The 21,359-nt window shown below is 40.8% G+C and overlaps 1 protein-coding gene across 4 annotated transcripts in view; it reads left to right on the top strand.

Annotated features, from left to right (window-relative positions):
• HRAS (HRas proto-oncogene, GTPase) overlaps window positions 1–17,741 on the top strand; it is a 79,781-nt gene extending 62,040 nt beyond the window's left edge. For 2 of the 4 annotated variants that reach the window (XM_026668201.2, XM_087950766.1), the window contains exons 3-6: window positions 3,939–4,117; window positions 9,536–9,695; window positions 10,808–10,932; window positions 16,074–17,741. In XM_026668201.2, the coding sequence (XP_026523986.1) occupies window positions 3,939–4,117; window positions 9,536–9,695; window positions 10,808–10,927 (459 nt within the window). In that variant the 3' untranslated portion in view covers window positions 10,928–10,932; window positions 16,074–17,741. The remainder of the gene's footprint in view (window positions 1–3,938; window positions 4,118–9,535; window positions 9,696–10,807; window positions 10,933–16,073) is intronic. The other 2 variants (XM_026668202.2, XM_087950767.1) reach the window with 1 other exon arrangement.
• Window positions 17,742–21,359: the final 3,618 nt, after the last annotated feature.

The following is a 21,359-nucleotide window of genomic DNA, read 5'->3' as shown; positions in this document are numbered from 1 at the left end:
GGCTTTTTGTTGGGGGTTTGGTTCAGTTGAATTTGGCTCTCTTCCTCTCTTCTGCTCACAATTGCCAAGCTGAAGCCACCATCTTTGAGGGCCAGTGCTGTGGGTCAGTTTTCCAGATGTGTCCGGCTCCTGTTGTTTGGCAGATGAGGTCAAAAAAAGATTTTTGCTATTGCAACGAAGTGGAGGTAATAATGTAGGCTGGTGCAGATCAACTTGCCTAGTAGTTATTTTAGCTTTTAATTCAATCTCCTTATTTTCCAAGCCCATGATAGTTAAAGAATACTATTATCTTTGTGCATTTCTAAAAGTTTTAGTGTAGTCCCCCCGAAGCTGTTGCTCTTGAGAAGTGTTCGATTTCAATACAACAATTCACAGCCTGCGTTGCTTTTGGGAATTGTGGATGCTGGACTACAAGACAGCTGAAGGCACTGGGTTAGGAAAATCTGTCTTAATTGTTCACCTAGGACACAAGTGTCAAAATTCCCATTGTCACGTTGATGACACATGACATATTGCAATGTTTTTCCCTTCACGGAGCTGGGGTGGGCGTGGCCTGCGCGGGACACATCCAGCCCGCAGGCCTCCAGTTTGACACTCCTGACCTAGGACATGTGGAATTCTATAATTTTGAAGGTGCACATCTGCTACTACAAATACAGTATAGAATAATTTGAGATCTTGAGTTTGTATCGAGCTAATGAAACAGAAACACTCTTCTCCTGTGTAAAATGGTTCTTCCTCACCCTGGATGGCAGTAATTACCTTGCTTTCATCTGGAATCACATATATTTTTATTTTGTTTTCTTTTTGTTTTAAAATCCTTTGGAATTTGTTTACCAAGGGGTGCTACAAATCCAGGAACTCCATGGGAACTCTGGTTATTGTAGTTCCAGTGTGCCCAGAAGATCCCAGTTTCAAATAGGCTACGGAAAAGTACATTTAAAATCTAAAGTATTTTTAGGCCTTGGATTTAAGCCATATGGATTACAAAAGTTTCCTGCTTTCTATTTCTAAAAGGAACTTGGAGGTCTGTTCTTAAAAGTTTTCTTAGAAGTCATTTATTGTCCCTGGCCCTTGGCCTATTTGTTTTTTAACATAAGAGCAACAGCAACTTTTTTTTTATAATGTGGTGTTCAGTACTATAACTCAGTTTGACGAAATCAAACCAGAGTGATCCTTGAGTTTGCTTACATTATGTTCCTCATTAAAGTCTTGAAATTAGAGTCTTGAAATTTTTCCTTCTGTTTTACATTAACCTTCATTTGACAGGCCATCTGAAGTAAGATTAATTGCTCCATCAATGATTCTCAGTTGTGGTTAAGTTACAAAAAGAATGGGACCTTTTATTTTCCTCCTTGGGATGATGTTGAGAAGTAGCATGAAACTATGTCACTAAGGTTTCATTTTGTGCTTTTAAAACAAAGGTTCCCAAACTTGGCAACTGTAAGACTTGTGGACTTCAACTCCCAGAATTTAGCAGAGCTGGCTGGAGATTTCTTGGAGTGGAAGTCCATAAGTCTTAAAGTTGCCAAGTTTGGGAACCCCTGCTTTAAACAATCATTTGTAGTAACGTCTGAACGCTTTGTTCAGATGGCTCTGGTTTACTTGTCTCTTTCTGGGAGGTCAAGGTGATCTAATGGGGCTCTCCTTTCACTTTATCCCTGCCACATAGTTGTGAGATCAGAGAGACTAAGGCAACTTACATTAAAAATGCAGTGCAAACAGTCAAAATGCAGAATGTACAGCAATGATATCATGCAGTGGGGGAAGCATATAAAGCCCAATTTCAGCCATCCCTTACCAGTCATTGCTCCAATTCACAAAAACACCTCATCCCAAGGCTCATTGGAAAAACAGGTTTTTGATGCATTTCTAAAGCAGGTCAGGGATGTACTTGTTTGCTAAAGTACTAAAGTTACTTGTGTAAGATGTATTGAACACTTAAGATATTTAAGATCCCTTTTTCAAACAAGTAAGTTGCAAATCGTGCAGGACAGCATTGATGCAGGTGAAACCCAATGAAAATTCACACAAACAACATAGAAGGTTAGATAACAGTTCACATCAGTCCCAGGGATTCAAGTTTAGGGAAATAGGCAATGTGGATGAAGTAGAGTAGGCCACGTTGGCAGTCAAAGAGAGTGTCATTGTGACATTGTCTTCATCTCATTCCCAGCTCATAAACAAGTTAGGATTAACCTGTCCTTAATTGCACCAGTCTTGAAGGGTATTTTTCCCTTTATTCCAGCACAACCTAAAGGATTCCTCAAGGTGGATAAAATCTATCATGGGCTACATTGGAGGGAAATCAGGTGACTGAGCTTGAAGATAAAAAGGATCAGCAGTAGGGATGCTTCACACCGATGCTTTTCCCTTGAGTCCAAGTGGGTGAAGAGCAACATAATAGAAAAGGCCCAGAGGAAAAAGCATATGTTAGAGATAGGGACACTATGATTAGGTCTTTTATATGCTTGCTAGGAAATACATAGCAAAAAATAAAGTAAGGCGTTGAGAAAATCCCCCTATTGAAAATTGTAATAATTAGGTATTTTTAATTTTTAAAAAAAAAGCCAAGTGAGGTTTGGGTGTAGTTAAACAATTTTTAACATTTTACAGTAGCAGGTTACATTTTTGTCTCTCATAATTCTGGACTTCAAGTATTTTAGCCTTTTATTTACAACTTATTTTTCAGAAAGTGAATGTCATCGTTTTATTTTCTAAGAACATCTGGAAAAAAATGTAGTTAATTTTTTAAAATAAATTATTAGAAAAGAAAAAGACCAACATTATTAAATATTAAAGATACTTTTAAAATTTTAAAATGAAAGATAAAGCAAGTGATATGGGTATATGTTTTATTTAGGAATGGAGAAAAGCCTTTTGAATTCGAATACTTCTAGCCCAGAAGAATAGAATATGAGAACAGGTCCATGCTGATTTTTTCCATAGTAATAATTTTATCTTGATGGACAATATTATGGCTGGGTGGGGAAGACACGGTTATATTGCTCTTGAACTCAACCCAGTGTTTGCTCACGTTCATATTTACTCTCCAGCTTCTATGTGTGCTGGTCAAAGGAGATGACTGTGATCCTCCTTTGGCACAGCTACTTTTAAAAGGATAAGTACATACTAAATAAAGTAAAGAAAATAGATTTGCAAAGCCTGAACAGCAGGGTATCAAAGACATACCTTGTCTGTCAGGGGAGAACATTGGTGCTTCTGACACACGAGCTGTTGCTTTGACACTAGTGGTATGAACTCTTATCCTTTCTCTGAAGCGCACCTTGAAAAATGTGGAGAGTGCAACCTCTCAATTTTCCTCAAAACAGGAAAGAAAAAAGTCTAAAAATGGTGCTGCCCTCTATCAATTATAACGGGTGTGTGTGTGTGGGAGGGGAGAATAAAAGTGGTTCCTTGGCCATCAAAAATTTGTGTACCCTTGCCCTGTGGTTCTCGGTGTGGTTCAGGTGGCTGGCTCTGGCAAACCCAGAGTAAAGCGTCCCACGGTGTGAACTATGGATTCTAAGCAACTGCTTTGTTTTTAATACTGGCCTCCCGAGGAGCCGTGCCAAGCCAGAATTCCCCAGAGGAGCATTTATAGGCAGACAGATGCTATACAAAGCAGGGGCAGATTGGGGTGAAAAGACCTATGGGGGATGCAAATGAAAGGGAGAGTGGGCTGGGGAGAAGGTAGTTGAGACTCGGTCAAGAAGCAGAGCAGGTGAAAGAAAAGAAGAGAGACTTGCAGGAATAGAGAGCAGCAATGCCAGAACCAGGAAGATGGCAATGGTGCAAAAACTTGCAAATAAAGGGGAAACGAATGGTGAATAGCTAAGTTTGTGAGAGGCAAAAAAGGGGGGCAGCCAGGGATAACCACCATAAGCCAATATGGCTGACCCCGCTTCTAATCCATCTTACTTCTCTCCTGACTTCAGGATTCGTACAGAAAGCAAGTAGTCATCGATGGGGAGACCTGCTTACTGGACATCTTGGACACAGCTGGCCAAGAGGAATACAGTGCCATGCGAGACCAGTACATGAGGACAGGAGAAGGCTTCCTCTGTGTCTTCGCTATTAACAACACCAAGTCCTTTGAAGATATTCATCAGTATAGGTGAGTGGAATGATCTTCACCTGTTCTGCGAAGGGGAGTGTGAATCCTGTTTTATTCCGGAAATCTGGAATAAGGAGACACATGGCTAACCCTTTTTTTTTTCCAGCCCATCCTGGAAAAAAAAAGAAGAAGCCGCCTCTCCCCTTGGTCTGATCAAAGCAGAAAGCTTCCAGCAGCATTTCTGCTGAGATGTCATCCAAGCAACTTGCTGCTCCAATCAGGAAAAGTCCCAGGGTGGGACCATTCAAACATTTGCTGTGACTAGCAGGAGACATCCTCTCCTGTTTGTTCCCTTTGTCCTTAATTAAGGGTGATGCGCTCTACGTGTTAAGGGAAGGAAACCTGTATCGATTGCCTGTGAAGGGCAAAGAGAAGAGAAAGAGAGAGAGAGATGACTAGGTTGATTGAGGCTTCGCTAATATTTTTCCTAGGGAAGCTCTAGCAATGTGTGCGCTTTCTCAGGCTGTTTTTAGAAGTCATCAATCGAGTATCTTTGAGTGCCAGGGGCGCTGACATCCTTTGTCCCCCACCCATCTTCATTGACAATAGAGATGCCCTTTCTCCTGTGCCTGATTTTTCCTATAGATTGTGTTTTAGGACTGGCTGAACCAGAACATCCATCCACAAGCTTCCTTCCCTGTATGTAATTCAGCAAAGGCAAAAAGCCTTGCATCTAGTAGTGCATTCCATTTTAGTTAAGAATCCTACTTCTCTCTAGACTTCTCAAAGACCTTGTATTGAAACATGTTTCGCTGTTGCTTAAGGGCTATTGCATTCGTGGGTATGAAAAAAGAACACCTCGGAGACATCATTAAAATGCAGAGGGAACTCTGTTCATCAGGCAAGGATGGGTTCTCAAAGAGTTATGGGCCTAAAAAAAAGGAAAGCCTTGGTAAATGTAGGCAGAATTTAAGTTCTGTTGTTGGTCACAGTCTTTCTAAATTAATGTAAAAAAAAACAAATAGTTGTTCCACTTGTTCCACTGTTTTTCTGTATCTTGTTTTCCTCTACTGGTCTCTAGTGAATTCTTTCCCCATCACACTTAGTCAGCATGGCCATTCTGAATGTTATAGTTCACTGAATCTGGAATCAAGATTTGCATTAAAGATTTGAAAGAAGTAAGAGGCTCCTGCGTCTCTTTTCCAACACATAAAAGCTATTTTCACTTTTTAATGTTTAAACCAGGGCATACTATGCAGGAAAAATTGCATGTTTTTATTTACTCATTGATATGTAGATTTGCTTAACTAGATTAGTCAGTTTTCACCTATGAGCAATTAGGGTGCAATTGTGATAGCTGCCAGATCCAATTCCCAAATTGCTGGGTACAAAATATATATTTCTTCAAGTAAGGCAGGGAATGAAATAGCTAAAAGAGAATGCATATTAACTTTACCCTGATAATAAGATTTTAATAGTCTTAAATAAAACAAATAGGATATGTTTTTCTGTGGCTCACTGCGAAGAAGAAAAGAAAACCTACACACCATGAGGGAGAAATATGTCACAAGTATTCCACAAATGGAATGGTAATTGGAATGGTAATGGAGATTAGCATTTTTGCCACTAAGTGATGCGGTTGTAAAGCATGACATCATGTGACTACATTACTCAGGGATGGCAATCCTGGCCCTCCCCATCGATATTGATAAGTGAACCCCAAAGGTTGTTAGGGGAGGACTCGCCCCAATCGCACTCCCAGCTTAGTCTCCCCACCTCACCCCCAGCCTTGGTAATGTAAGGACTCCTCTTCAACTCCCCCTCCCATCTATTCCCCCCCCCCCCGTCCCCCATCTCTGCCCCTTTGGCTGTCCTGTCGTCTGCCACCTCTGCCGTCCTTCCCAACCTGCGCTCTGCTGGCCCTGCCATCCCCAGCTGGCTTTCGCTGCCATCCTCCTGCTGCTGATGAAATGCACCTGACCTGGACTTAACGTGGTTTCCGTGGCTGTGCCAGCCCTTCTCCCTGAGGATGCTGCTTGTGCCATTACCCAAGTTGCGCAATCCGTTTTCGTGAGCGCAGGGCCAGTGAGTGCAGGGCAGCAGGGCAGTGGAACACAGGCGGGTGGGGGTGGCTGGTGCTTGGGGCTGTGGCAGCGTGTGTGTGTGTGTGTGCGTGTGTGTATACTGGCTGAGACTGCAGAAGGCCTGGAGCCTCTGCTTCAACCCCAGAGCTGCTGCCGTGGAGGATTGCTGCTGTGCAGGGCAGTCGGAAGGGGCAGAGATGGGCTGGAAACAGGTGGATGGGGGAGTTGACGCGCCCCTTGTGGTAGGCGGGCTGCCAAGTGCCCAAATTTTTGATCCTATGACCAGAGGGGCACTGCAGCAGTCATAACTTCAGAGACTGGGCCTCCCTGCCCTTTGTTCAGGGACACCATAACTTGGCATGAGTGTTTGTAACTGGAGAATTATCTGTAGTCATAGCTTTCCTTCCAGAAAAACTGCTCAGATCGCCTAGAAAACCTGCAAGCTTAATGGAAATTAATTGGCTCTGATAAGCCTGAGTATGTACATCTCTTGGGTCAGTGTTCTCAGTGTTGTTGACAACTCATTGTGAAGCAAGGAGCCCAGGGGCTCAAACAGGCCAGGCTTATTCCTTGGGGAACAAGGGAACCCACCCACCCCGCACCTATAGGGTAGCCAGGTTGGTTGGCGATTTGGATTCCAGGCTGGCTGAAGCTGTAATGGAGTGCCGACAAAGGATTTGTGCTCTATTCCTTGCTCAGGGAGGCCTGCTCAGTGCTTAATTCAAATGCTGTTGTAAGAGGAGGTCATCTGTAAAGAAGGTATGATTGTGGGGGTATGATGAGAGAGAAGAGACAAGGAAAAAAGCCCCCAGATATCATAGATACACAGAGCGCCTATCCAGATTATGGGGCAGGAGGAAAAGGGCCGTGACTCAGGGCTTCTTCTGTGCCATGAGGGTAGATAGCTGGACACCCTTTCCCCCCAATAAGAGCAGCTGGGGAGCAGCAGGTATAGAAGTGAAAAAAAAGATGACTAAAGATAACATGATTCAGAGGAGAAAGAAAGGATGGTCTTCCCCCTATGATGCAAAATGGCCAGAAGTGGCCAGTTGGGAATGGTTAATAATTATAATAAAGACAAGAGGAATAGAAAGGAAAGGAAGTAAAGTGGGAAACTCTTACAAGAGGAAATGAAAGTAGAAACTGCTGGAAGGAGAATAAAAACAGAAGGAATGTCAGGATACAAATAAGAATACTTTTGAACTATGTAAAAACAGAGGGGGGGGGAATTAAATCTTCCACACTCACGAGCTTCTGGATCAGCAAATTCTGCTAGAAATGTCAAGGTTGAATTCTGATAACCGCAGCCCTTGACTGTCATGTTTTCAGAAGTTGGAATTGCTGAACATGCTGTCTGTGTCAGGGAGGAAATCACAACGTTAAGAATCTATCAATTTCCACAAAGAGATTAGCCATTACCAGGAAATTATCAGTAACCACCAGCTGATTATACATGGTTTCTGCTATTTTGTGACCTGCCCTTCACTTGTGATGGATAGAGGGTTTGGTCATTATCAGTTGTGGTGGGAAATGTTAATTACGAGTAAAAAATTGGAGCATTTCAAATGCACATGAACAACGAGAAGGGGAATTTTATCATGCTTAGTGGTGTAAAGCTAGAAAATTTTGGATTCAAATACATAGACTGATTCAGGCGATTTAAAAGTTTAATATACAATTAAGGCCAGAGGTCGATCCTTTGGGACTGATGAACAAACAGCTGGAGAAAAAGTCACAGAATTTTGTTTTCGTATACGATCATTTTATGCACAAAGATGGAAAGATTCAGTATTATCCACAGTGGAGGAATTGCTGGTGAAAGTGATGGAACTTGCTGAGATAGCTTAAATTGATTTCTTTTATTAGGAAAATGACAATAACTGCACTGTTAAAATACATTTCAATGACAATAACTGTTTATTGTTGACTAGAGATCCCTTGTGCACTTTTTGTGGAAAACATTAAAAAAATGAGCTTATGATTTGAGGATTAGAGAGAAGAGAGACGTGTAACTTTAGAAAAAGAGGTAAATTTATAAGTGTACCTGTAACCACAGTAACAAAGATCAGAAACTACTTTTTTCTTTCTTGTTTACTTTTTTCTTTTCTTGCATTTTAGCTTTCTCTTTGATTTCTTCCTCTCTTTTTCCCCTTGCTTTAACTTAGTTTGTATTAGTTTTTCTCCTTTTTAAAACTTTTGCTAACATTATTAAAATAAAGAGTAGAAAATCAGAGAACTTGTCTGTCCCACATGGCTGTTCCTTTCTGAACTTAGTGATGGTTTAGGACTTTTTGCTACATTGTCAGGCAGGTGCATTTATTCTGCCTTCTCTGCCACATATTTGCAGATACACATGATTTTTTGTATACGGTGTGATGGCAAGTCTAGTTAGTATGAGAGATTCTGTGTAAGGCTCTGAGGCTTTCGGTGTTTCAAAGACAATAGATTTTTGTAAGGTAACAAATACATCAGGGTATATGTTTTCATAAGTGTGAATCTGCTCATGCAGTTGCATAATCTGAAATGTATTCTACCTCATGTAATTGTGAAAGATAGCAGTGCTTAAGGTACCTTAGGAATCTGGGTTATTGTTTTTCTGTAGCAACAAATTAACAAAATTATATCCCTGACATTTTGTAAGGTATATAAAGAATTTTTAAAGTCCCCTGCAAATTTAAAACAAAATTCCTACGGATACAAATCAAAATTTTAGGATGCTCTCTCCCATTTTTATTCGACCTGAAGGTCCACCTTTCTGTTCCATTTCTGTGTCATCTCAATAAACTTCTGGGAGCTTTATGTTCCTGATGCGCATGAACTGGGGAAAGATGCCTGGTGGCCTTGGTGCTTTCAAAATCTGCCTTCCAATTCTTATCTTCCTGTTACGGGATTTGCCCCAACACCTCCATATCTGCATAAATGAATACTCTGCTTAATTAAATTTTATCAGCTGTGTTTTCTTTAGGATGCCAGCTTCTTCCAGGAACCAGGAAAACCAGTCTTTTAACAACGAACAAATCTTAAATGTGAACACTCTGACCTCAATAACACTGACCTCTGACCTCCCTATCTGGTTTACTTGAATTGGAGAATTTGGCTTTATTGGAGGAATGAAGCAGAGGTTGAGACTAATCCCATGTACTTAAGTTCTGAGGCAAACCATGTCCAGAGGAGGCGTGTGGTGTATTTTGGCCTAAAAGTTGTACTGACACACGCGTAAGTGGTTGCACACCAGGCAATGAGAGGATGATCGTGCTTTGAGAAGACTTTAGCGAGAGGGAAAGCCTCAACTCAACCTCTCTGTGGCTTAGATTTATCATATTCTTATGCCATTTAACTCTTAAAAAACCATGGCCCTTGTATAGAAACATTGGCTTTGTTTTCTGTGTTTCAGAGAGCAGATCAAGAGAGTGAAGGACTCCGACGATGTGCCCATGGTATTGGTGGGGAATAAATGCGACCTTCCTGCCCGGACTGTGGAAACGCGACAAGCCCAGGAGCTGGCTAGGAGCTACGGGATTCCATACATAGAGACGTCAGCCAAAACTAGACAGGTATACTGAGGTTGGGGGTGGGTGGGCGGGAAGCGCAAACAACGCAGACTCACTTTTTCCACTTTCACTCGAGGAAAGAATCTACTCCATGCTTGCAGGATGTAATCTTCGGGGTGTTTCTATGGTGAAAACGGAGCTATCTTCCAGAGAGTCTGTCGAACTTTTCATTGTTGCCTTTGTAAGTCAGAGGAAGCTTTTTGGCTCCTCTGCATTGCTTCTGCGCTCAGCTGAAGATTTGCTGTATTGAATTCTTGGCCCTGAATTTGTAATGGCAACAAAGAAACTTACCAAAGCTTAGTTTAAACTCCACCTTTGCTGACTGTCTCTTCTGATAGAAAAATGTCCAACTCATGCCCCTCCAAGGAAATCACATACCTTTCTGAATTGTGTAAACAGATGGCTGTGCAGCTTGCTTTCTCTCTGTTTGTATAAGCCTATTGTGGTTGTCTGACTTTAACTGGGCTGGAGCTGGCCCTTAGCTCCATTGAGCCAATAATGTGCATTTACTGTTGGGTTAGTAGGGTTCCAGCTGGTAATTATTGAGCAGGTTGTGTAGTTTTCTGCTAATGGATCCTGAGCATTAGGGAACAGAAGTAAAAATTACACCAAGTTTGGATTAAGTGTGGCTTTGTTCTGTTAAGATGATGCTAGGACATGACTGGCAAGTAGCCTGGTTTAGCAGTTGTCAGTATCAGTAACAAAGGCCAATGTTCAGCCAACAGTGATGGAGGTATTTCTTCTGTGTTCTGCCATTTGTCCAAATTGTTCTGCCCAAGTGCATGTATTTGCTGCCAATTTAGGCAATCTGCCCTCTGAGACTATGGTTTGGATTCAGAATAGGCACACTTGGTAAACAGTCATACCGTTGTCACGTCTACCAATTCTGCCAGTTATTTCTATAACGTCTATACCAGCTCACAATTACATGGTTTTGGTTTTTTGCATTTTGAGGAGAAAGAGATAGAAAGCTTCTATCTCTTTGAATCAAATCCTATATTAGGTCTAGTAATGCATTCAGAAGTGACCAGCAAATGGAAAACACACGTTTTAACCGGTCTTGGAAATACATGCAAATGACATGATGTTTAAAGCACTTCATTGACTTGTTGCAGGGAGTCGAAGATGCCTTCTATACTTTAGTGCGAGAGATCCGGCAGCACAAACTACGTAAATTGAATCCCCCAGATGAAAGTGGTCCAGGCTGCATGAACTGCAAATGTGTAATATCATGACCAAGGTGAGTCACTGAGAGAAAAGGAGCAGTTTTGTTAGAAGAAAAAGAGGCTGCTCAGATTATGTACCGAAAAACTGTTTCCTTCGAACCCATGCATGGCCTCCACCCCTGCTTTTCCCAGTGTTATTATGAGTCTGATCCCCTTCAAGAAGACGGAATGTATCTTGTCACTGGTTGCAAAAGTGGCCACTTCCTCAAAAGGAAGTCTATTTTTATTATAGTTCTTGAGGGGGAAAAATATTTTGAATTAGGACGCTGTCAAGAATGAGGAGACGTTGGCCATTTTTTCTTTATCCATGAGGCCGATTTGAAACAGAGTGCCTGCATCTGTATTTGCTTCTCTTCTAACTTGGATACCGCACTTTATATGTCTCCGTTTTTCTTGCCTTATCACCTCCTGCTTTCCAAGTTTCTGACTGATTTCTGTTGCTTTTCTTAGGCAAGGTTTGCACTGCTGCCCTCCCCATGCCTTAGTCCTCTCTTCCTCTGTGGTTAGGTGTCATATATATCTTCTATATCTAGGGCTCAGGCTACAGTTTCCATCATCCTAACTAGCATTGATGAAGGGGAATGATGGTGGTTGTGGCTCCAGGTTTTGAATGGCTACCTTAGATAATAGAGTGTGTTTCTCGTTTGTATGCTACATGAAGTCACTTTGAAGAGGCAAAGCTTGTCCTGGATCTAATAATAATTGAACAAAATGTATGTCTTGAGATATTTTATAGGGAAGTGTTAATGCCTGACAGCACTCAAAATCCAGATGTTTAAATTTTATGCTCTGAGACCTGTACTGTACTGAGACCTCTGGTTGAAATACCAATAGATAACATATTGGAATGATTCCACCTTCCTCCAGTGTATTTGTTATTTAGTAGAAAACTAAGAGAAGAAAATGGCATTTGGAAGTACATAGTTTATAGAATTAGAAGAAAAGCTCTTCATTGCCAGAGCATCCATTTTTTATTCAGGAGTCAGGGGTCAATACATACGCACACACGTAATTGTGATGGCTCAGTGGTTAAACACACCCAGCTTGTCGTCTGCACTCTAGGTTCCAGTCTCCAGCGCCATGTGACCTCCTGTTACTTGGCTCAGCTCCTGCCTACCTAGCAGTTTGAAAACATGCAAATGTGACTAGATAAATAGATACCACTTCATTAGGAAGGTAACAGCGTTTCATATGACTTTGACATACAGCCATGCTGGCCACATGACCATGGAAATGTCTTTGGACAATGCTGGCATATATATAGAGCCATAGATATACATCCTCGTAAATTTCTAAACATGACTATTAAGATTCATAGATTTTAAAAGAATTTGTAAATAACAGATTATTCTGTGTAGCCTTGAATCTCAGTGGAGAGAAGATAGCAGATAATCAGGAATCAGAGCAATTTACTCTTTCTATGGTTATACTATTTTATGTATTTCTTTATAAAAAGAACACTTCCGAAAAAATTACAAGTGAATGGATGTAAAGTTTCATCAGTTGAGATCCCGCAGAAAGCCTCGTTTTTAAACTGTACTTAGCTCAGCTGCTATTGTTAAAGTGTGTGTGTGTGTGTGTATATTTATATGTCCAGATGTGCAAATAATCCAGATGTTTCCGAATATTTCCTGTAGCCTGTGATGTGAGATGGGGTGGGTAGGGGTAACTTCCTGTGCTCTTACTGCTGAAACTTCAGATTAATCCCAAATGCTTTTTAAAACGCTTGGCCTAAGAGGGACGCTACTGCCAAAGGCTGAGGGGAGGAGAAAATCCAGTGTCGGCCAAGTGTGTCTTCATTCCTACATCCTTTGCAAATGCTCACACTGTGTCCTGAAGGCAGAGCCTTGGCCTGCCTGAAATCCTCCTTTTCACTGAGGAGAACATAACTTGGCAATATTTATTTAGGTGTGGTTTGGTCTCCTTTAAGGAGAGAAAGGGAGTTGGTTTTCCCTTAACTAGTTATGAAGTGAGAGAGATCTGATTTTATGTCAAACAGGATCTTTCCAAAAAGACCCACTCTCTCTCTCTAAGGCTTGGAGAATTATGGCAAGGTGGAAATAAGGCAAAAAGTGTAACACATAATAAACACAAAGGTGGTGGTTATGGGGTTCTTCATTTTCCTCTCTGTTCACACTGCCTTTGTATCTGCTCTTACTTTCTCTTTGTTCTATACATGCATATGTATTTTATTTTATTTACACAACACATTTATAAATTTGCCGACATTATTTTTATAACTTAAGGAGGTAAATACACCTAATGCTCCTTCCTCCTGTTTTTTTTTTTACCACAACATCCCTGTGAGGTGAGTTGGGCTGAGAGTGAGTGCCTGGCCCAAAGTCACCCTGCTGGCTTTTATGCCTAAGGCAGCAGGACTAGAGTTCACAGTCTCCTGGTTTCTAGCCTGGTGCCTGAACCTCTGTACCAAATGTTGTGGTCCGCCGGCAGCCTGCGGAGACGGCAGCAGAGTCGGACAGTGGGGAGGAACATGGGGGAGTCCGGGGAGGACTCAGATGAGGGTCCTGCGTCTGATACAGAGATGGGGCCAGGGCCATCTGGGAGTTATGTGCGGAGCCTCCAGAATCGGACAGCAGCGAGCCTGTTCCCAGTACGCCTGTGCGCAGAGCTGCCAGAAGGCAAGAACAATTAAGACAAAAGTGGCAACTCAGGCTTGGAGGTGAGTGGCCCTCCCATAAGACATAAAGGAGGAGCAAAAGGACAGGAATCTTTGCAGGAAGCAACTTTGTTCATACTGTTCGGTTTGAAACCTGAAGCTCGGTGTTGAATTTGTTCCGGTTTGGCCTCGTATAACTAATTGGACATTTAGTCGTTGGCAACATTTCAAGGAAGATAAAGGTGTGTGCTTGACTTATCCCGAAGAACTTTGGCAGACTTCCATGGGACTATTTACAAACTGTTTCAGACTTATTACGGTGACTATATAACATATAGAATATATAGTGACTATAATTCACAGCTGTTGAAATAAAGAAAAAAGGGTTTTGGGACTAACGTGTGTTTGTTAGTGCCTCCATAAGCCTTGGTCAGAACACCAAACTGGGTCTCGTGTTCTTTAGGGTGAAACCACTTGAAGGAGACATTATCATTGTAACAGTCTTTGCGCTAGTGTTTGAGCCCTTTCTGTTCACATGAGCTTGGGAAGAGTTTGGCACAGGGCACATTTGAGCGCCCGATATCCACGTGTGCTGTGAGAAGAATATGCTTTGAGCTTAGCAGCAGCACAGGTGGCTCAGGCCTAGGAGGAGTGCCTTATTATGTCAGTTTGCCTTGAGGAAGTAGAGCACTCAGCTATAGGTATGCATATTTTACATTTCTCTGGGACTGAATCAACTGTATGCTGTACTTGAGCTCTTCTCCCATTTCATAGCTACCCAAAGTATGCCATTGCAACAATATAAAGGATTATATTAGGTTTACTTGTCTTCTGCCATGTTCTGATCTCACACTAAATAAGAATAATAAATAATAATATAAAAGATAAACTAGGTGTGATGTACAGTGTATACTCGTCTCTGCACTACTGAACCCAAATAAGCATTCAAATACATTTATTTTATTTATATCCCACCTTTATAAAAATAATAAAGGTGTGGGGTATAAATAAAATAAATGTATTTGAATGCTTAACAACTCTAGGTGGCACATGTAATGTTCCTTCCTCCTATTTTCCCCACAACAACAACCCTGTGAGGAAGATTGGGCTGAGATGGGTGAGTGACCCAAAGACACCGAGCCAGCTTTCATGCCTACCTAAGGCAGGATTAGAACTCATTGCCTCCTGGTTTCTAGCCTGGTGCCTTTAACCACTGTACCAATTTGGTTGATGATTCTGTTCTCTCTTATTGTATCAAATCACCAGTGGCTGGGTGAGAAACAGCTATGCTTTCAAATTTATGGTGGACGAAAGTGTGTACCGATGACATTTCACAGAGCAGGGCTGGCGTGTAAATAGAAGTTTGAGAGCTTTTGTGCTCTGCATAATAAATAGGGACACTGGATTTGCCCACCTGAAAGAGTTCTTATATCTAAAACAGAAGATAATATAGATTGGATTGCATATACAATATTGTACTATAAGCAAATGAGTATATGCTACTAATCCAATGAATTCATTTACCTAACCTAGGGAACTCAGGAATATGAAGGCTTACAATTCCCACTCTCTCTATGTTTTGTCAATCAGAACACTGATGTAATCACAGCATCATCTTGAGGTTAGTCAATAGTACTACAGTCCCTTTTTCACTTCAACAGTGAACTACATTAGTAAGTAAATTTCCACAGTGTCAGCAAAAGACAGCGGGTTTTTTTGCTGCTCAGCAGTGATCAAGGAAGTGGTATCGTAATGAGGTCCATTGTTTGCATATGGTTAAGCAATCACAATTAATGACTGTTAATTGGTGTAACAGTTTGGAACCCTCAGAGGCAATTGTCAGGGTTTCCCTATTCACCAGTAGGTGAGTGGAGAGGTAGATTTGACAGCCTGAAGAAGGCTTGAATGAAATCTCAATTCGGTTTATGTAGAAAACAAAATGTAGGACTTTTATAGTTACTACCTAAGTTCAGCGGATGCAAAATATACTTGGCACTATAAGTTGCCACTAGCTCTCATTTTGCAACTCCATAAATGTCCTGCTCTGTGAAATGCTACTGTCGGAGAGGATAATGCTTCTATTCTAAGCATTTACCCCTTGCTGCTGAGCTACTGCTTCGAAATCCCATGTTAAGTGCAAAACTGCCTGGGGGTCTGTTATCCACAATCAAACTATTGAGGTCAGTTCTTGAACAAGAGCAGCAAACAGTCGGATTCAGAACTGCCATCCTGTGAAAACACACTGGTGCATGGTTTTATCCCTCACTCCTGGTTAGCAAATTCTGAGGTCCATTTAATGAAGCTTTTTAAAAAATATACATGTATGTGTGTAGTTATTCAATATGGTCCAACCACTATTGCCATTTTAAAGTGATCCCTCTGATTTACTTTTTTTTCTGTACTAATAGTTTTATTGTTTTGTATATTGATCTGTTTTAATTTTTGTACTCTGATATTGTTGAATTGTATAAATAATTAACTTTTTGTAAAGGCTTTTCAGCTTATTTTACTCGTTGCATTTTTTTTTTCTGTTTTCAGCAGACCAGACTGTGACTTAGAAGGCTTTCTACTGTGTGTAGCATGGAAAAATGGAGGCGATGTGAAAATAGAATCAAATGGATTCGGGGAAAGGAGAGATGGGGTGGTGTCTGCAGGTCCCCCCCCCCAAAGGGCTCCACATGGACAGTTTTAAAAATTCATCAAGGCCTGCAAGGAACTGTTTTATTGTTTAAATCCCTCTCCCCACCCCCTTTTTTTTGCCTTTCCCCCCCTTCCCGGCAGTGTGTACAAAGCCACATAAGGAATTGCAGTAAGTTATTATTTGGTGGTCTTGACACTGGTTTTGCCATCTCCATCATTGTTCCGAGGGATTGATTGACAGTGTCTGAAAGGAGGCTCATGCAGGGAAAGACCCACCTCGTTTCTTCAATCAGCTTGAGCTCAGCTCACCAAGGGCAAAAAGCCTGGATGCATCTGCAGGTGGACTGGCTTCCCACTTTGGTGCTGCAAGGCAGGGAGCAAAGTCTTAATTCACAGCTTGAAGGGCTCCCATCTGAAAGAAGGCTAGCTGTTGTCAGCAGAAGATCAAGGCTTTTTGGAAGGTACTGCCAAGAAGATTCACTTGCCCGTCATTCCACTGGTGGGAGGGGAATATGCTGTCATTTTCAAGAAGGGGGTAGGAAAGGCATAAAAATAATTACACTTGTAACTTTTCCATATGTCTCTGCCCATTGATTTATCTCTCTGTAAACAAGGAAGGTAATTATGCCCCTCTCAACTTTTGGCTAAGATTGTCTCCCCTGTGCTAGAACAACCAAGTCGTCGTTCTTGCACAGTAGATGGTCAGTCTGGTGGACATTCTCTTGAGGCCTGGACAGTATCCTCAAGAGTACTTGAGAAGGGGTGGAGGGAAAGAGGGGTGCCAGTTTTTAGATGTTTGCCTTTTTTCTTCTTCCTTTTTTATGGTGTTGGGAGAACCTGTAAAGGTATACATTGACTCTACCTGAACCTGTTGATGGAGACTGGAGGATCTTGGATTTTTCTAACTCTAAATTCAATGAGCCCAACCTTTTGCTCATTCCCTGCTCCATCCAAGGGAATTAGTCCCTCCATATATCTTTAGGAGACGGGAAACTTTTTTGTATTTTATTTTCCACAACCTTTGTGTCTTACAGGCTGATTGGGAAGAATTATCCAGTGGGCAAGAAAGGTTGACTTGTATGTAGGCTTTCCTGTTTGTTGTTGGCATGGTCTCCCCCTCCCCTCCCCCCCCCCCAGCCTCCCCAAGATTTTTATGATTGTTTGCCTGTGTCCAGGCTGTCTTCCCTGGTGTGCTTATTGCAAAATTTGTGTCCTACTTGGAGGTGGAGCTGGTCTTTGGAGACATGGGAGCCTATTTCCATGTCCCTGCTCGATTCTCCACTCTCCCTTGTAGCCGCTGTGCCTACGTGGTAATTGCATGCACAGCTCCAAATCCTGCTGTCAGGGAGCAGCTCCTCTGTGTGTCTGTGACTGTACTTGCTGTAATTCAAAGCTCTTCTGGTAAGGTACCACAACCAGACCCCTCATCACAGGATGAATGAAAGAAAACCAGCCTAATAATTAGATATAACAAGCATGATTTTTTTTAAAAAAAATTGTTGGGAGTATTAAAGAGAACCCAAACCTAGCCTTAAATGTCATTAAAAGTGATTTTTGTTCTCAAAAGTGTTGGTGTGTATACTGTACCTTTTGGGATTTATGTTCCTTTTATTCAAACTCCCTGTAACTACTTGTCATCCCTGCACTGTATCTCAGGATGAAAATAGTTCTCGATGTTTAAACCCCAGGAAAAAAGCTTCGTTGTCCACACAATTTTTGCCACTGGAATACATGTCTTAAAAAGTAAAAATTGGTTCATTTCTTTTAGTTGCTTAAAATACCCGATTCATTTCTGGATGGATTTACTATTTGAACAGTTTTTCTCAACACCCTGGATCTAGGCTGTCTTAATAGCAGGATGGCTTATTGTAGATTTTGACCAGATATTTGGAGAGGCCTCTGTTTGTTATAATGATGGTATCAAGATGAAACATTGACAATGGTACCACAGCATCAGATCTACAGGCAGCTTATTCAAAAAGCTTATCTCTTGGGGTGTCTCCCCCCCCCATTATTCCAAGAACTACATTCTCATAGTGGGATTGCAATTGGAGATAGGAGCTTGATCCATTGATTTCCACCCATATAATTCAAAAGAACAATTAACTGACTGAGATGCTTTCTAATTTGTTAACAGGGCAAGGTGAATTTTAACAGAAATTGATAACTGCACTTCTATGCAAAGGTAGATGCCCAGGAATGTCCTAAGGGAGTAACTATAAAGCAGCAGGATTTATTTGCTGTTCCCTTTTGTTAAAATAGCCCATGCTTTTCATGGGTTATGAGCTATCCAGAGAATTTGGCCAAAGCAGAAAGACAGCCACTTCACAAATTCTTACTCTTGGCTTGGATTCTATCGCTACTTGTAATGGCTAACGAACTTTAAGCATCTGTTTACATGAAAAAAAGGAATGTTCCTGAATTAAGGCATTGAAATCTAATAATAAACCAGATCAAGTCCAACATGTTGCGGCTGTTAAACAGTCTCTGGTTAACTATGCATAATTAATTATCTGCCACAATGCAACCTCAGTAGGGATTTTTCAGCACACACCTTTGTTCAGAACTATAATTATTGGTGGCTCCACTCAGTCCTGGTTTATCAATTCTACATTTGGGCAGATAGTAACATGAAAAAACAAGCTGAGTTCAAAACTAAAGTAGGGTTTGGATCATCCCTTTGTGTATTTTAAAACCACAGTATTTTTTAATGCTTAATTAAGGCATAGTAATTTAGCATAGACTTAACAGCCTCAAAAGTCTATGCTATTAAAATTCAGCAGGCAGGGAAATTCTGTCTTGAGATACTGGAATGCTATTGGTTCATTTATTTCTGCTACTGCTATGCCCATGTAATTAAAGAACTTTGATTATTTTTTAATACTGTAATTTTTTTTAAAATGGTGTAAAGGGTGAAGCAGTTAAAGCCACTACTAAATTCTAATTTCTCATTAACTGGTATAGCTGATTTTACAGTGCAGCACCTGGAGGGCCATGGTACCTATTCCTTAGGAGAAAAGATAGAATAGGCTGTTACGGCATAAATGTTTTATACTACCATTCTTTACACCTAGGATAACCAAACTTCAGCATTTTATGTTTTGGAAGGCCCAATGCTTTCCCATCAGAATAGCCATTAAATCTGTCCACCACTTTTCCCACTTTTAATATAAAAGGATATACTTCAGGTTCCTTCCCTCTATTTTTCAAGCAATCTGCCCTCCCACCTCTGGCCGCCTTGCTGCACACCTGTCAATCTGCAACACCATTGCTCCAACCAGATATTTCAAATTGTTAACTCATGAAAATACTTGGACACTTTTTAAAAACAATGATAACGTTTGTAAACAAATTGCATTGTTACATAACCATCATCCATATTTGGGAATCTGCTTTGTTTCTGCAAAGGTAAATCAATTGAATTGTACATAGGATTGCAGCCTCAAAAACAAGTCTAAAACGTGTGCATAAAAACATTTTGGGGCAGAAGTACATGTGGATATGTATTGTAAAAGCACATTAGTGTGAAAAATGGGATTTGCCTGTATTATAAACAGACACGACCCAGGCTTATCCACAATATTTTAACAAAAACTGAAGGGACATGTTGGTAAGTTAAAAAAAATAGGTATGCCACATTTTGGCTACCAAAATTTGGCAAATAAATGCAGAAAGTACATAAAATGAAAAGAAAAAAATACATTTTTTTCTTGCAGCTGATTATATTTACAGCTGAATGAAGCATCAACTACTTAACTGGGAAATTGGTTTTATCCAGGTTTTTCTCCCTAACGTAGGTTCATGTTACTTTTCTATTTAAACATGTTAACTTCTGTTCTCTGTAGTGTCAAGAAACACTAGCTTGTTCTTTTTAAATGTTTTACTAAACATGCCCTTATTTTTATCTTCTGTAAGTTAAGGCCATGTATCAATGTAGCTGTGATTTTACACAGCAAGTTCAGTGGATATAAAAATCCTTATTAAAATGCCATGTTTTGAGATGTAAAAAAAATCAGACCAAAACAAATCACGTTGTTTCCACTTTTAATATAACATAATCTACAATTCAATTGAAAAACAAACTGAAATATTTTAGGAGGGAAATAATTTAAAAAGTAATTTGGTTGCGTAAAGATGCACATCCTTAAACTAATAACGTTATTGAAGCACCTTTTGATTTTATTAACATTGTCTTTTGGGTAGGAGCCTATCAGCGTGGCACATCTTGCCTTGGGAATCTGCCCATTCTTCCTTGCAAAAGTGCTCTGAATCTATCAGATTGCGAGGGCACTTCCTGTGCACAGGCCCTCTTCATGTCACCCCAGAGATTTTCCATTGGGTTCAGGTCTGCGCTCTGACTGAGCCATTCCAAAATTTTGATCATCTGGTAAAGTTATTCTTTTGATTTGGAGGCATGCTTTGAGTCATTTGTCATTTTGAAGGGTAAAATTCACCATCTTCAGCAGAGGCCTGAAGGTTTTGTGTCAACATTGATGTTTAAAACTATTCATAATTCCCTCTACCTTGACCAAAGCCCCATTTCCAGCTGAAGAAAAGCCGCCCCAAGGCATAATACCACTACCGCTATGCTTCACTGTGGGGATGGTATACTTTTGGGGATGTGCACTGTTGTTTTTGCACCATAGTTTTGGGAATTATGGCCAGAAAATTCAACTGCATTAGACTGGAGCACATTTTCTTACGTGCTTTTGTCATACTTGATGCAGGTTTTTGCAAAACGTAGCCAAGCTCAGGGTTTTTTTTTTTACTTTGCAAGAAAAGGCTTCTATCTTGCCACCATACCCCACATCCCAGACATATAGAGTACAGAGATTGTTCTCACCCTAATATTGCTATAGGCCTCTTGGCAGCCTGAGGGACCATTTTCTTTTTTAAAATTCATTTTGGAGGGACATCCAGTTCTTGGTAATTTCACTGTTGTGACATAGTCTCTCGATTTGTTGATAACTGTCTGCACTGTGTTCCGTGGTAAATTCAATGCCTTGGATATTTTTTTGTTCCCTTTTCCTGATACCTTTCAACAATGAGATCCCTTTGAAGGGCTTGAACAGTTATTTTAATTGATGGCAGGTATGTACTGACTATTTTTAACATCAGTTTGTGATTGGTTAATTCCGAACACAGGCACTTATAAGGGGGTGTTCTGACCCAAGCCTTGTTCAG

Source organism: Notechis scutatus, chromosome 1 (assembly GCF_049901735.1).
Source record: "Notechis scutatus isolate UNSWTSFEM ecotype Mainland chromosome 1, rNotScu1.2, whole genome shotgun sequence".
NCBI lineage: Eukaryota > Metazoa > Chordata > Lepidosauria > Squamata > Elapidae > Notechis > Notechis scutatus.
Note: the sequence above shows the minus strand (reverse complement) of the source record. Positions and strands in the feature narration are given on the sequence as shown.